This window comes from Suncus etruscus, chromosome 19 (genome assembly GCF_024139225.1).
Source record: "Suncus etruscus isolate mSunEtr1 chromosome 19, mSunEtr1.pri.cur, whole genome shotgun sequence".
NCBI classification, from domain to species: Eukaryota; Metazoa; Chordata; class Mammalia; order Eulipotyphla; family Soricidae; genus Suncus; species Suncus etruscus.
Genome location: NC_064866.1, coordinates 20561860 through 20579617, shown reverse-complemented (window position 1 = coordinate 20579617; position 17758 = coordinate 20561860). Strand labels below are relative to the sequence as shown.

Below are 17758 nucleotides of genomic sequence, written 5' to 3'. Positions count from 1 at the left end.
CCTTCTCTGGGTTTCTATATTTATTCTGCTTCAAGTCCTTGAATTTGTCAACTTAGTTATATATTTTATTTATCATACACTACCATTTTCTACAGGGCAGTTCTTTAGAGTACTTTGCCTTCTGCAGAAAGAAGAAATCCTCTCAAAGTAATTTTCATTCTGCTTCCTAAAAGTCCTGTTGTTCTACCTTCCTTAATTATGTTATACTTATTGAAGACTTTAAAGAAAATCAAAGTTTAGAATTCTTCTTACAAGATATTCTTCCCTTGACTAATATCTCCTGATAAGAAAGTGTTGAGATAGAGAGAGAGGACAGTGGGCAGGGCTTGCTTTGCACTTAACTAACACGGGTTTTTATCCCTGAAACACTACATGGTGCCCTGAGCATGTCAGGAATAAGCCCTGAGTACATAAGTAGAAATAAATCCTGAATAAAGCTGGATGTTGCCCCAAAAGCAAAGGGAAAAGTGTGTTAATATTATTGGTAAAATGGATTTAATAGTTTGCAAAACGAAGTTACCTGTAACTGTAGGCAGGCATCTTACATCAAAAATATTGTATAGCAGGGCTGGAAGAGATGGCATGGAGGTAGGAGGTTTGCCTTTAATGCAGAAGGACGGTGGTTCGAATCCCGGCATCCCATATGGTTCCCCGAGCCTGCTAGGAGCAATTTCTGAGCATAGAGCCAGGAGTAACCCCTGAGCACTGCCAGGTGGGACAAAAAAAAAAACAAAAAACAAACAAACAAACAAAAAACCTTAAGCTAAGAAGCTTCTGTACCTCAAAGGAAACAGTGACTAGGATAGAAAGGCCACCCACAGAATGGGAGAAACTGTTCACCCAATACCTATCAAATAACGGGTTAATATCTAAGATTTGGGGCTGGAGAGATAGCATGGTTGTTAGGTGTTTGCATTACATGCATAAGGTTGGTGGTTGGAATCCCGGCATCCCATATGGTCCCCTGAGCCAGCAAGGAGCAATTTCTGAGCAGAGAGCCAGGAGTAACCCCTGAGCACTGCCAGGTATAACCCAAAAATCAAAACCAAAAAACAAACAAACAAACAAAAAACCTAAGATATATACAAGGTACTGATAGAACTTAACAACAACAAAATCCAACCCCATCACAAAATGGGGAGAAGAAATGAACAATTTTTCAAAGAAGAAGTACAGATGGCCAAAAGACACCTGAAAAAAATGCTCCTCATAACTAATCATCAGAAAAATGCAAATCTAAACAATGAGGTACCATCTCACAGCACAGAGACTGGCACACATCACAAAGAACAAGAACAATCAGTGCTGGGGGGGATGTGGGGCGAAAGGAACTCTCATTCACTGCTGGTTGGAATGCCGTCTAATCCAGCCTTTCTGAAAAACAATATGGAGATTTCTCAAAAAACTGGACATTGAGCTCCCATATGATCCAGTTATCTCTTAGGGATATTCCCAAGAATACAAAAATACAATACAAAAATGCCTTCTGCACACCTAATACTATGCAGCCATCAGGAAAAATGAAGTCATGAAATTTTCCTAAACATGGATAGACATGGAAACAGAGGGAGAGAGATAGACAGAGAATGATCTCACTCATTGATGGGAGTTAGAAAAATAAAAGACATTATTGTAATAATACTCAGAGCCAATAGAGATGAGGGTGAGGAGGACAGGCTCACGATATGAAACTTATCACAAAGAGTGGTGAGTGCAGTTAGAGAAATAACTACACTGATGACTATCATGACAATGGTAGTGAGTGAGAAAAATAGAATGCCTGTCTTAGGGAGTGGGGGGAGGAGGAAGATGGGGAGCACTGGTTGTAGGAAGGTTGCACTGGTGAAGGAGGGGTGTTCTTTTTTATAAATGAAACCCACCTACAAACATGCTTGTAATCATGGTGCTTAAAAAAAAGATATTAATTTTTTAAAAAAGAAATTTTGCCTATCATTAACAATCTCTGATAGACTGCCAGATGTAAATTTATTCAGGATTTAACTGTTTCTAAGTCCCTTCAGAATTCTAATCTTTAAAAGAATTCCAAATGTATTCATTTTATATCACTAGGGGGAAGAAAATAAGAAAATTTAAAATCTGCTCTTCGCAAATGTTAATTTATAACTTATAGAAGACATTAAACAAACTCTTGGGTTTTTTGTTTGTTTGTTTGTTTGTTTGGAACACACCCAGCAAAGCTCAGGGGCTACTCCTGGTTCTGACTCAAAAATTGCTCCTGGCAGGCTCAGGGGACCGTATTGGATGCCAGGCTCTAACTCGGGTCTATTTGGAAGGCAAACATCTACCCATTGTTATATTGCTGCAATCCCAAACAAACATTTGTAACCTTTTAGTTTTTGGTTTTGGGGCCACACCCAGCAGTGCTCATGGGTTACACCTGGCTCTGCTCTCAGAAATTGCTCAGGGAAAGGCTCAGGAGACCATAAGAGATGCTATGCTACTGCTCTGCACACCCTCCATTTTTAGCTTTTACCAACCACTTTTTTCCCCCAATCATCAACTTGAGGTAATGTCCACTGTTTATTTTGTCTTTTTTAAAGATGCCACATATATAATGTGGTGATTTTATTGTAATTGTCATTCTTTCTTCATAGTCAATTCATTTTGCCTCAGAACAGGATTTCTTTTATTTTCAGAGCTGAATAGCTTGTTGGATGAAAATGGTGTCTTCCTTCTACATTACTCCATAACCATTTCTGCTACTGTGTTTAATGTTTCAGTGAAACATCCTGATATTTGAAATCCTTTTGATATCCATTTGATATCCTGTTTTCATTTCATTGCAAATAGGCCTTATATCGATATGATTAAAACAAATCAATGAAAAAATGTTGGACTATCATTTTGTTTCATAAATGCTTCACTTTTGGTGATTATGCATATTTGTTTTTGCTAGTCCATGGATGGTTATTGTTGTATAAACAGTGTGTCCTGGGGTCCTGGAGGATATCTTTTATAAACTCGTAATTTCCCCAGTGATCAGAATGTATCTAATGAGATTTCAGAGTTTACCTTTTCTTCTTTTTGGTGGTAGTAGGAACCTAGAGAGTTTATACTCAGATATCTTAAGATAGAGCTGGACATGTCATAAAGACCAATAAAACCATTAGATGACTGGAATTTTTGAGCCATGTTATTGGTCTTACTTCTAAGGAAGCAAAGGTAGGATGGAGATTGAGTTCGATTGCATGCAATGAATTCCTAACCATGAACCTTAACTTAGATGGAGGTCCTCTGGTTAGCAATACACTGAGCATTACCACATTATTATGAGTGTTGAATGCAATACGTTAACTTTTTAGGAAGGAAAAGAAACCTCACATTTGGGTTCCACCAAGACTTTGTCTATTTTTTTGTTGTTCTGATTTCAGTTTTGCTGTAATACAACTATAAACTTAACTAGGGGGCCAGAGAGATAGCATGGAGCTAAGGCATTTGTTTTGCATGCAGCAAAATGGTGGTTCGAATCCCGCCATCCCATATGGTCGCCCATGCCTGCCAGGAGTGATTTCTGAGCATAGAGCCAGGAGTAACCCCTGAGCTCTCCTGGGTGTGACCCAAAAACCAAAAAAAAAAAAGGCTTAGCTAGAAATGTCTCCAGTGATATTTAGCTGTTTTAGAAAATGATACCCCCCCCCAAAAAAAAAGAGTTATAGAGACTTGCCAAATTTATATTCAGTTGATTAGAGGCAAGGATGGCTCTGGGAATTCCTAAATAGCTGGAGATCAGAAATGAGTATAAAGGGCTGAAATAACAGATAAATAGGCCTTTTGCCTTGCACCACAGCCAACTTGGGTTCAATTCCTATACGGTTTGTTGAACACCACCAGAAGTGATTGCTGAGTGCAGAGCAGAGTCAGTAGTAAATAAACCCTGAACGCTATCAGATGTGGCACCAACCAAAAAGGAAATAAAAAAGAACATAAATGAGTGCAATTTTAAAGAAGATTGTGCCCTTAATCTATGAAATTTAGCCAAACTGTTTAGTGCCAAGGTATTATTATATTCATTATTATTTATGTTCCTGAGCCACTTTCTAATCTGTGTTTTGTTTTAGTTTTAGGGTCACATCCAGCAATGTTCAGGAGTTACTCCTGTCTCTGTACTCAAGAATCAGGCATGGTAAACTTGGTGGCACCACATGGGATACCAGGGACTGAACCTGGGTTGGCCATGTGCAAGGCAAATGCCCTACCCCCTGTGATGTCACTACAAATTCTCTTTTATATTTAATCTTTTTGAGGTCCATATAGGTGTTAGTGCAAACAAATCAACTTTATATTACAGCATTACAATCAGAGGAGCAGTAATTATTTTGAAGTAAATCAGGTATCAGTCATGTTTTTCACTCAATAAATTTTATTAAGTATATCCTTTAGAATCAGTCTAGCTGGCAACAATAAAAAGATAAAATATGCATTTCCTACTTCCAGGGAACTTACAGTCTAGGAATGATTTTCAAAAACCATTAACATAAAAACAATTAGTGTCAAGAAAGAAACATAAAACAGGAAGGAAGGCAGTATCATATAGATGAAGAAAATGGATGATGTTGAAAATGACATCAAAATTGACGTAGGAGAACTGCAAAGTACACAAACAGGCAGAAAGATAGTGAAGGGGGTGAACAAAAGTAAGGATTTGATACATGAGATCAGATCCAAACTTGAATTATAGATAAGATAGATAAGAGTTTGGATTAGAGAGAAATAGAACACAAAATGTTTTACATACACAATATTTAGAATTTTGAAAAATTGGTGGGGCAGCCAGTGTCCTTTATAGTCCCTCAAGCTAGAGCAATTTTTGAGCACATAGCCAAGAGTAACCCCTGAGAGTCATGAGTGTGGACGAAAATCCAAAAGTAAAAAAAAAGAAATTAATTTAAAGCAGGGGGAGATGAAGCAAGAAGAGATATACTTCAAAACAAAAAAATAACAAAAAAAGAAAGAAAAAATCAATATTGAGAGATATTAAGGCAAAAATTGACAAGTTGAGCAGATTCAACAGAATTTGAATAAGCATGCATCAGGGAAACATGTGGGCTGAGTTTAGATTGTACTTCTTTTCATAAAGGGAATTCATGAGGAAAAGCTTCTATGATTGCACATGCATACTAAGGTATTGTGAAACAACAAAATATTATATATACAATGAGGCTGTGGGATAGCAGCTCAAGAAAGAAATTCCAAGTGAAAATACAGATAATTTTATACTATATTTTATACTATAATTTTGAAGGAAATTTTAGATCTATGAAATGAATATGCCAATAAAGCAGTTTGTAGAGTGAGGAAAAAAATAGGACTAAGAGAGGAATCCTGGTATTATTTTAGGAGCAATATTTAAGAAGCAGATATAATTAGCACAGATAGCAATCTAAGAGAAAGTGGTATTAAGCAAAGAAAGGACTGATCATAGAGTAATAAGACTACAGATATTCAGAAGCAGAAAGCTTCAAGTTATTAAATTATTATATTATATATTATATTATTATTCAAATTATTAGACTATTGCAAGAATAGTTTCCTTCTAGTAGGGATAGAAGCTGAACTAAATGAAATAGATTTGGGACATTGGTGATGGGAATGTTGCACTGGTGAGGGGGGGTGTTCTTTACATGACTGAAACCAAACTACAACCATGTTTGTAATCAAGGTGTTTAAATAAAGACATTAATTTAAAAAATTAAATAAGAAAATATTAAGGATGAGGAATTTGAGATGACTTCTATTTTTCCAAATTGTTTGTACATAAAATAAAGGGAATAAAACATTAGCTGGAGGGGTGTTTAGAATTTGAGAAAGAATGGCATGGTGATTTTTAAGATAGAAATGTTCTCATATGCTGGAAGGAAAATAGCAGGAAGAGAGTAACTGATAAAATGGAAGAGGATAAAGATGAAGCTAGTAGGTATTTGAATTTGGAAGAAGAGATTCAAAGGAGTAGAACACATATACAAAACACATACAAAATATGTATTAAGGAATATCAGAATAGGAAATAAACAATAATGGTAGGGCTAAAGAATTTACTAACAAGGGAAATCCTCATGAGTCTATTCATCTTTGAGAAAGATGCACAAGCATTTGGCCAGAGTGGTGGCAAAGAGGTAGGGCATCTGCCTTGCACACGCTAAGGTAGGACAAATTGCGTTCAATCTCCTGGCATCCCATATGGTCCCCTTGGCTAAGAGCACACCTGAGCGTCACCGGGTGTGGCCCAAAGATCCAAAAACCAAAAAAAAAAAAAAAAAAGATACACAAGCAAACAATATTTTACTTATGTAGAAACAACACAGACTCCAGCTCCACTAGTATTTTTGTTTGTTTTTGTTTTGGGCCATACCTGGTGATGCTCAGGGGTTACTCCTGGCTATGTGCTCAGAAATTGCTCCTGGCTTGGGGGACCATATTGGGCACTGGGGAATTGATCCGTGGTCTGTCCTCACAGTCAGCGGCGTGCAAGGCAAATGTCCTACCGCTGCACTCCTGCTCCTGCCCCTCCACTAGTATTTTTAACCTAAAAAATGTTACAATGAAAAGTTCAGTCCAGAAAATGAGGTTCATAAAGGAAACACGACTATGGGGTTCATAAAAATTCTATTAGCTAACATACTCTGGGGAAGATAGCCTACAAAGCCCACACAGCAGTTTCTACTTTAGATTTACTAAGTCCTCTTCAAAAAGTCAAAAAGGGGGCCGGGCGGTGGTGCTAGAGGTAAGGTGCCTGCCTTGCCTGCGCTAGCCTTGGACGGACCGTGGTTCCATCCCCCGGCGTCCCATATGGTCATCCCCCAAGCCAGGAGCAACTTCTGAGCGCATAGCCAGGAGTAACCCATGAGCGTTACCGGGTGTGGCCCCAAAACAAAACAAAACAAAACAAAAAGTCAAAAAGGGTTTCAAAAAGTACCCTTTAAAAAGGTATCTGAAAGTCTAAATTAGGAACATATATTCTACAATTTTCCCCAAAGCCCCAGTAAAGTTGATAAATAGTAGTCAACCTTTGTATATCAGAAACCAGTTTATGTAGCTACTATGAAATAATTAAGATACTGGTACACCAAGTAATCTCAAAATTCCATTTTGATTATAAGATTGAAGTCCATCAGCAGTACTGGCCCATCTACAACAAGTTGGGTTTCTTGGATGATACTCTACCAATATAGTTCCCTTAAATAGTAATATAAATAAACTTTGGTTATCTGATGACCATTTAAGCATCCAGAAAGCGCTTCCATATCTGACCTAGATATTACAAAAAAAAATTAAACCAGGCTATTATAGTATCCAATTTATTAATATTTTCTTCCTGTCTCCCAATGTGGCTTGTTCATTGAAGTATAGAGCAAATATTATTGTAAAATCACTCATTGTATGTCATTATACATTTTCTCTTTGGATATCTATCAATTTATGCATCCATGCATCCATCCATGCATACATGCTACCATCCATCCATCCATCCATCCATCCATCCATCCATCCATCCATCCATCCATCCATCTTCTATCTTTTACAGTGCCAGGGATCAAACCCTGGTTTCTTGCATGCAAAACATGCATCTTACCACTGAGCCACATCCCCAACTCTAAGTATCCATTTTTGAAGGTTAGATAGTAGCTTAAATTTCTCTTAATCATAGAAAATATAGAACACATATCCTTATACATAACATACGAATATGCTGACATTTGTTGTACTGAATCAGGTACAATTAAAGCCAATTAGGGATATGAGAGTTTAAAGTAGTTGTCAAAGAAATTATGCTAAAACTCTCCAGGTAATACACATTCTTGAATTGTAAATATCTGTCAAAAATATGATCCTCTAGAAATAGTACAACTAGCTCTTAGAATGCCTTTTGAGAGAAGAATGCAAGAATATTCAAATGAAGAAATTTGTAAGTATCTCAACTCTTTATGCCTGTGGATTTTCATATCCAGTTGTTTTAAGGGTGAAGGAAAATCAACATCTCATTCTGTATTTTTTAAATTTTGCCACAAAATTAAGTTTATGTTTATATTACTCAAATGTCATGGCAGTCCTAGACAGGAAGACTAAATGAGTTTTTTTGGGCTGTTTTTCTTTCTGATTTTATACATTATTATACTGAATCTAGACTACTGTTCACTTAAATTTAAATATCCTGATATTTGATATAAATTTCTAAAACAAAAGAAAGGTTCTGGTCTGGGTCAGCGCTGGGCATTAATGAATTCCTATCTTTGCCTCACTTAATCATGTACATGGCCATCCATATTAATTGATATAATCAACATATCTCAACTTATTTTGCTGCCAAAGAGACTCAAGTCTGACTGCATCATATGCATAAATCACTGCTACAGTGAACATAATCACTTCCAGCCTCTGTCCTCTTGGTTACATTAAGCATGTCTTTATTTAAGTGTTCTTATTAAGCAGAACTTTTAGCAAGGCTTTTAACAAATACTCATTCCACATCTATGATAAGCATAGTACCGACATATGTGAAAGAGCTTTAGAATAAAACACTGTCCTCATCCTTAAGGTGTAACTTAAGGGAAAATATGCAGTAGTAACAATATTAAAGCAAATCAAATGAAAAAGGAAGAAATTGAAGTTGAGGTAAAATGGGAAGATGATGCATATGAGGAACTTCTAAACTAGAATTTCAAGAAGAAGTAAGATTTCTAGGTAATAAAGCAAGGAAAGAATATTACAATGCTGATAACAATAAACACTGGGCCATACGAAAGTTCAGACAATTAACCAGAAGCAAGATAAAACGCAAATGAGATCAAGAGGAATCTTAATATATCGTGTCTCAGCATATAGTGAAGAACAGTCTCTTAAAGTATTATTCTGGCAAGTAATATGACATGAATCAATAGATTAAAAGAATTAAGAAACACAAAATGCAATATAAATAATGAGATTTTTGACTTTGTATATATCTTAACAATTAAGAAACACAAACTGCAATATAAATAATGAGATTTTGACTTTGTATTTATCTTAAGTACAGAATGAGTAAAGCCATGTATCCCTTCTCATATACTAGTATTTTTTTTTTAGCAATAGACTCTGAAAGAAGGAACTATAAAAATACTAAAAACTTAGTCAGAAGCAAACAAAAAAAATCTTATTCCAACCTCCACCCTACAACATACAGGGGAGATAGTTTATATGAAAACAAAGGGCTCTGGGTGACTTTCTTATACTCTTATAGGGCACAATTTTAGTAAAAAAAAAAAAATCCCGTTTTCACTGAAAATAGCTCTTTGAGAGGATTTTTTAAATGCACTTTACATTATCACAGTATGTAAAAGAAAATTGCACATAAGTAGATAAGACTACTGAACAAAGAAAAAGTGATCTTTTCCCCAGTAAATAAATGTAACTTTAAATATTTTCTCCTAAAGCAAAGCTAACTTTAATTGCTGCTTACTTGGGAACTGTTAGAATAAAATGACTATCAATCATTTCAATTTCTAAGTACTATGATTACTAACCAGAATTTCTTCTAACAAAGAGGAAAACACTGGGAGAATGCATGTTAAAAAGCCAGCTTCAGAGAAAAATAATATTTTCACCCAAATAAGCTACCTAGTAGCTCTGATGTCTTTTCTGTGAACTTAAAGAAATCCATTTTCTATAGACAAACAATGAGCTCAGAGGAAAATTAAAAGATGATTTTTATATTCAATAAACATAGTTGTTCATAATGCAATGCAGTGTTATCAATTAAGCTATCAATTTAAAATAAAAGTATAATATTCAGTGCACATGGCAAAGGCCATCATTTTTAATTTCTTATGGCTGTATTTGTCATTCACAGGGACGGTCAGATTAGGGGAAGTGTCAGATTAGACATTTCTTATGTCAGATATTTATCATGGTGCAGGTATTAAAAATGACTTACTGGGGCCGGAGAGATAGCATGGAGGTAAGACGTTTGCCTTGCAAGCAGAATGTCGGTAGTTCGAATTCCAGCATTCCATGTGGTCCCCTGAGCTTGCCAGGAGCAATTTATGAGCATAGAACCAGGAGTAACCCCTGAGTGATGCCAGGTGTGACCCAAAACAAAACAAAACAAAAAAAAGTCTTAAAGATTTTTCAGAGAAGGCATAAATATTCATTCTTTTTTTAATTCCAACTTTATTTTTACTGTTATTATTAATCTCTTTATTTAAACACTTTGATTGCAAATATGATTGTAGTTGGGTTTCAGTCAGGTAAAGAACACCCCCCCCCAACCAGTGCAACATTCCCATCACCAATGTCCCTAATCTCCCTCCTCCCTATCCCACCCCCACCTGCACTCTAATGGAGGATGAGGTCTCTAACACATTCATTTTTAAGCACAGTCTGGGTTGCTTTATTTGAAAGTAGAAAAGCAGTAAACTCTGGGCTTTATCTGTCCTTATCATTCTTTTAGTCCTAAAACTATATTTTTATGTACTCATTCCTTTTCGTTTCTTTTACTATTCAAATATTTCATATTTGCTATGATTTTATCTTATATCCTCTGAGGAAAATATAAACATGAGGGAGACAGGTGAAGGACTGTATAATATATATGTAAGATATATATCTTATATATACATATTATTTATACATATATATGTATATATATACATATTATATATATAAAGAGGACATGAAACAAGTATGAGAGTAGGGATGAGAAAGAGAAGCAGGTATGCTAAATATTGAAATATAGAAGATTTACAGATGCTTAGCTGGGTGAGACTGCATGGAAAGCAGTATCTCCCAGAAATCACAAAGTAGAAAAAAAACTAAGTTGAAAAAGAGAACGATGAGAAATATGTTGAATTATATGCCTCTGGTTTATTTAAGTGTATGCAGCAGAAAGTAAAATATAGGAAGCTGGAGGAAAGATCTGATTGAAAAGTTGAAATTTGAGTAAATGCCACAGATACCAGAATTTAGGAAAATGAATATTCAAGATCTGTTCGTGTGTGTGTGTGTGTGTGTGTGTGTGTGTGTGTGTGTGTGTGTGTGTGTGTGTGTGTGTGTGTGGCTTTTGGGTCACCTCCGGCAGTGCTCAGGAGTTATTCCTGGCTCCAGGCTCAGAAATTGCTCCTGGCAGGCACGGGGACCATATGGGGCACCCGGATTGGAACCGATGACCTCCTGCATGAAAGGCAAATGCCTTACCTCCATACTATCTCTCCGACCCCAAGATCTGTTCTTAATTTGGCCATTCAAATCGATGTGTAGTGGTATCACACAGTGTTTTTTTCTTTTTTTTTATTAATTAATAAATTTTATGTTGACCAAAGTGTATTACAAATCATTCACAGTAGTATTTTAGGTACATAGTGACATTGAATCAGGGGCATTCCCACCACCGATGTTGTCCTCCCTCCACCCCTGTCCCAGCATGCATCCCATAGTGGTTTTAATTGTTATTTCCCTAATCTCTTTATTCTCTTTTTTGAGAAGAAAGGTTCACCCCAGCCCAGCAATACTGGGATTGAAGGCATCTTGCTAACAAAGTATGCACCGAGTCTGACCAGAAATCATTCTACATTCTTGATAAGTCCTTTATTACGTACATGCTTTGCAAAAAAAGATTTTTTTCTCCAGCATGTAACCTACAATTTCTCTTTAAGCCCCTCCCCATTTTTATTTTAAGCTCAATTTATTATTTTTCTCCCTCATCATTTCTTTTGGTGTTGCACTTGGGAAATCTTTCCCCTAAACAAAGTCACAAATATTTTTTATCTCTTTCCTATTACAGTCAGGTTTCCCATTTACTCAAGTATGATTCATTTTGAATTGAGTGTTATAGTAAAGAATGGTTTTATTGAGAGTGGATGGAATCAGTGATGAAGACAATCCAGAAAGTTAAAGAGTGGCTTAAATCTAGGAAGAAAACAAAACCAAGGCTTAAAGAAAGAGTTGGGGGGGGGGAGCATTGTTGTAGAAGTACAGGGGAAATTCATAATAATAAACACTGTCTCCTTAGATAAGCAATGGAAACTCTCTTTGTAAACTTTCATGCAGTCACACAGCTGATCACAGGAAGAGCAAAAGCAGTTTCAGTCTAAAACAATGCCTCCAAGCACAAAATTACTTTTTAACTAACCAATTTAGTTATCCCTAAGCACACTTGGACTATGAGTGAGTAAAATCCCTGCATTTAGGAAAAGAAATATTCAAGTTGTATTCTTTTTTAAAAATAATTTCTTTATTTAAACACCGTGATTACAAACATAATTGTAGTTGGGTTTCAGTCTTTTTTTTTGGGGGGGGGGACACCCGGCGTTGCTCAGGGGTTACTCCTGGCTGTCTGCTCAGAAATAGCTCCTGGCAGGCGCGGGGGACCATATGGGACACCGGGATTCGAACCAACCACCTTTGGTCCTGGGTCGGCTGCTTGCAAGGCAAACACCGCTGTGCTATCTCTCTGGGCCCGGGTTTCAGTCTTAACAAGAACACCCCCCTTTATTACCCATGCAACCTTCCCATCACCAATGCCACCAGCTCTTTCTTCCCTTACCGCCCCCCCATCCACCAGGCTTTCTACATCCCTCACTCACTGACATTGTTATGATAGTTCTCAGCATAGTTATTTCTGTAACTGCACTTACCACTCTTTGTGGTGAGCTTCATATCTTGAACCAGTCCTTTCGGCCCTTATCTCTGGGAATTATTTCAATGACTTTAATTTTTCTTAAAACCCATAGATGAGTGAGACTATTCTTGTGTCTCTCTCTCCCTCTTAATTTCACTCAGCATAATAGATTCCATGTACATCCATGTGTAGGAAAATTTCATGACTTCATCTCTCCTGACTGCTGCATAATATTCCATTGTGTATATATACCACAGTTTCTTTAGCCATTTTCTGTTGAAGGGCATCTTGATTGTTTCCAGAGTCTGGCTATTGTAAATAGCGCTGCAATGAATATAGGTGTGAGGAGGGGATTTTTTTGTATTGCATTTTTGTGTTCCTAGGTTATATCCCTAGGAGTGGTATAACTAGATCAAATGGGAGCTCAACTTCCAGTTTGTCGAGGCATCTCCATTTTGTTTCCTATAAGGGCTGGACTAGAGGGCATTCCCAACAGCAGTTAATGAGAGTTCCTTTCTCCCCACATCCCGGACCAGTATAGCACTGATTGTTCTTTCTTGTTCTTTGTGATGGGTGCCAGTCTTTTCCCAACTTCAAATTGTATGTCAAGTTGTATTCTCTTTTTATATATTGAATAAAGCTTTGGAAGAGGACACCTCTGAATTAGAGGTCAACTGCCAGTAATTGGCAGCTCTTACATCTTGCTTCCCCTTATGGGAAGTGATGGAGTGAAGGTAGTGATGGAAGTAGATTGGCTTTTTTTTTTTTAGGGTAGGATTATGGGAATGCATACTTCCTACCATATCTTTATTTATTTTTTTTTATAATTTCTTTATTTAAACACCGTGATTACAAACATAATTGTAGTTTGGGTTTCGGTCATAACAAGAAAACCTTCACCATACAACCTTCCCATCACCAATGCCCCCATCTTAATTCTGTCTACGTATAGAGAGCAGTTAGGTTTTCTGGACACTGAGGCTAGGCCAGTTCACCCTGCAAAAGGGAAAAAGGGGACAAAGCCAGTGAAATGAGGACCACTCTGATTCTTAAAATTTCCTAAAAAAATAAATTTCCCCCAAAAATTTCCCACGAGAGAATATGGTTAATTAGTTTCTAATTAATAATAATTTTAATTAATAATAAATTGCTGTTTTATTATTAATTTAATAATTTATAATAAACACTCTATATAATTTATATACAATGGTGGTTATTATAATTAATAATTTAATAATTAATTAATAATTTTAATTAATAATAATCAAGAGTAATTCTTAACAGAGCCAGAAGTAATATTAACATTAACTAAAAGTAGGGAGTTTGAATGCAAAATGAGGATAGGAGGGCCCTGAGTAATGCACTGGGAAGAGAAAAAAAGAGAAGCCACGCCCCTAAACACTATCCCCGCCCACTATGGGCGTAATATCGCGAGTCGCCCACCCCAAAACAAACATGGCTGCGTCCAGGTGAGGAACCTCGAGCGCTCACTCTACCTGCTCGCGGGCTATTTTTGAATTTTGGCGAGCGGGAACCCCGTATACGGGTCCGCCTCATCTTTTTCCAGAACTATGTTGTTTGAGAAGACCGAGAGAATCTCCCTTGAACAGTAAAAACAGTAAAAACCCGGAGGGTTACGGAGATTCCAACACAGCTTTAGTTCCGCCTCCTGACCCCGCTAGCCGTAAACTGTCGCAAAAACCGGCGTTTTGCGACACTGACGCCGTAGGTGAAACCCGCAGCGTGACATTTCTCACACCGTGAACCTCACTGCGCAGCCGCCGGGTCTGCGGAAAGCTTGCTAGCCGTAAAGCGTCGCCAGAAAACACGGCGTTTTGCGACGCCGATGCCGTAGGTGAAATCAGCAGGGTGAAATTTCTCACACTTTTAATCTACCTCCACTACCCAGCCTGGTCTGCCTGGAAAAGTGGTAGCTGGAAAATTGGGGAGGAAAGAATCTTTTGTGGTAAATTGAATCCCTTAGGTTAGAGGCGGGAAAGGAGTCGTGGAAGGGTAAAAAAAAAAAAGCACATCACCTCTTATTCTAATGCATGCATGCTTAAGTCTGAAATAAGGACCCTAAACTTCATTCCTTGGTGCATACTATTTTGGTGCATTTTTTTTTATTTTATTGTTCATCCTGGGATTTTTAGATATGCCAAAATTGCTGAAGGTTGTAGCTGAGCCAAGTTTCTTTCTTTCTTCCATTTTTTTGTTTGTTTGTTTGTTTTTGTTTTTGTTTTGTTCATTCTCTCTTGCAGTTTCTTCCCCTGCTCCTCCTCCTCCCTGGACTGTTGCAATGCTGTATTTGATAGGCCTGGGTCTGGGAGATGCTGAAGACATCACAGTCAAGGGCCTGGAAATTGTGAGACGTTGCAGCCGCGTGTACCTGGAAGCCTATACCTCGATCTTGACTGTAGGACAGGATGTCTTGGTAGGTGGAACTCACAGCTGTCTTTCTTCCCTGGAAGCTGAATCAGACTTGCTGGGTGTGCACCCTAGTATTCCAGCCACTCCTTAGGATCCAAGGACTGTGAGGGTGGATTGCATACACCAGTGACTCTGAAAATAAAAGGATGCTTTGCTCTGAAAGCCTAACTAAATAAAGAAGGTTATTTTTGCAGTCCTGGGAAATAAATATCAAAAAAAAAATCTCGTATTTCTTGACAGGGATAAGCAAATCCTTTCTGGGTTGAGTACTAAAGAGTTCCTGGCACAGAAATAATCAGTTAATAATAGTAATAATAAGTTGATTATGTATTCAGAAAAGTTGGGAGCTTTTCTTTTGAAGAATTTCCATTGGAAATGGAAATTGACTCAATGTCAATCATTTCCAGAGAAGCAGTACTAAGTAGACGAAGTCCAACATATGTACTTATGACCATCTACATGCATATTGAATGAGTCTGAGATGTATTAATCATAAAATTAGTTCATGTATCATATATTTAGCTCTTACTTAAAGATTTAGTAAATTTTGGTCAAGTTAAGTCTGACTGTCCAGCTCAAGAATATAAATTTAGATGAGGGAAGAATATAAATTTAGGAAGAGGGAGAGGATTTTTAGATTTGTCAGCCCTATTGAGTTTTTCAAACAGTGAAGATGAGCTAGTGAATTTCAACTCTTTTCTCAGTTGTCCTGAGAATGAAGATATCTAAGATAATATAAAAATTTATCAGGGGACCTGAGTGATAGATAGCACAGTGGGGAGGGCATTTCCCTTACATTTGGTGGACCCGGGTTTGATCCCTGGCATCCCATGTGGTCCTCTGAGTCTTCTCAATGATATCTGAGCACAGTCAGGAGTAACCCAACTGTCACTGTGTGTGTTCCATTAAAAAAAAAAAAGTGGGCCCAGAGAGATAGCACAGCGGCGTTTGCCTTGCAAGCAGTCAATCCAGGACCAAAGGTGGTTGGTTCAAATCCCGGTGTCCCATATGGTCCCCTGTGCCTGCCAGGAGCTATTTCTGAGAAGACAGCCAGGAGTAACCTCTGAGCACCCTGGGTGTGGCCCAAAAACCAAAAATAAATAAATAAATAAATAAAATCTATTAGGGCTAGTGGCTCAATGGTAAATTCCATGCCTTACATACATAAAACTTGGATTCCTTGAATCCTCATCAATGATATGGAAGAAATATTAAAGTATTTTTTATGGATATTGGTCAGGGTATGTGCCAAATCACTTTATGGGAGAGTAGCTCGAGATTATATGGGTTCAATGTTGAACCTGGGCCTCCTTCATTCATAGTATGGCTTAGCTCTTTGATGAATTAAGGACTGCCTTTTGAATTGATATTGCCTTGGAATAAAAATGTCTTATTTGTTAGAATGGAACAAAAATATTTAAGCTCATATGTATGAAAAGTGTCTGGAAAGAGAACAGTGCATTTGCCTTGCACACAGGAAACACAGGTTTGATCCCTTGTAGTGCATATGGGCCTCTGAGCACTGTCAGGAGTAATTCTTGAGCACAGAGCCAGGAGTAAGCCCTGAGCACTGCTGGATGTGGACCCAAAACAAAGCGATAGTGGAAATATTACTATTTAATCATCAATCAAGGAAAACTAGAATAAACTTAAATTGTTCTAGGAGATATAGAAAAATGAGCAATTTTGTAGACTAAGGTATCAGCATAGAATACAGTTTGGGCCATTCATGTCTTTGCTTTGTCATCTGTTAACATATGGCTTGGATAAGTTCTTTCAGATTAGTTTCTTATTCTGTAAAATAAGCCAAAATGCCTATCTTACAAGTTCCTAACAATATGCCTAGCACAAAAGCTGACAGAGGCAATAGTTGCTAATGGACACATTCCCAAATTTCTCTAACCATGAATTCTCCAGTAGTTGTTTGGAGAGTTGGTTTGTAGGGTTTTATTACAAGATAATGTTTTTGAAAGTACTTTATAAATTTTAATTACTAACTAGATTTTGGTTGTGCTATATTTTCTTAACTTTTTTCCCAAGAAGTATGTAGAACTATTACTTTAGTACTAATATTTGTAGAACACATTGTGCACACTTTTAAAAAGTTTCATATGTGGAATATGTTTACTACTCTAATTACTGTTCAGATTTTTACCAAAACTGAAAATTTTGAGTGATAAGACCAGAATATGAGCCGAAGCTGTCAGGAATTGAGATGTACCACACCTGACTATTCTGCTATAAATACAGCATGCATTATAGATATAGATATAACTTCCCAAAATAATTTAAGGAAACTCCTACATAGAGAGCATTTTAGCATATTGTCTTTCTTGTATCCTTCCCTGTCACAAAATTTCATTGGCCAGGTCATGACTTTCTCAAGGCTCTCAGTCCATTTTCTTAAGTAGCTTGTCACAAATATTAAGTGCCTTAAATACATCATTTCTGGAATAAAGTAAAATATATAGATTCATACTAGTGACATCTCAGTAACCTTCCTTCCTTTTTTTTTTTCAGTTTTTTAATGTAAAAAAAATTTATAGTTATAAGTGGAACACAAAATGACCAGTGAAACAAGATAGGGTACATAGAGGGGAGTAAAACAAAACAACCAGAGCTTGTGGACTGCTGTTATTTTCCAGTCCCAACTAGATGACCAACAGAGGAGTGAGAAAAACTTGAACTCTGCATTTTTGTACATTTTGTGGCTTGGAC

General features: G+C 37.1%; 1 protein-coding gene across 2 annotated transcripts in view; it reads left to right on the top strand.

The window, feature by feature from the left end:
* Positions 1–14516: 14516 nt before the first annotated feature.
* DPH5 (diphthamide biosynthesis 5) overlaps positions 14517–17758 on the top strand; it is a 34144-nt gene continuing 30902 nt past the window's right edge. The window contains exons 1-2 of one of the 2 annotated variants that reach the window (XM_049765792.1): positions 14517–14576; positions 14872–15044. In XM_049765792.1, the coding sequence (XP_049621749.1) occupies positions 14910–15044 (135 nt within the window). In that variant the 5' untranslated portion in view covers positions 14517–14576; positions 14872–14909. Of the gene's footprint in view, positions 14595–14871; positions 15045–17758 lie in introns of both variants that reach the window. The other variant, XM_049765791.1, reaches the window with a different exon arrangement.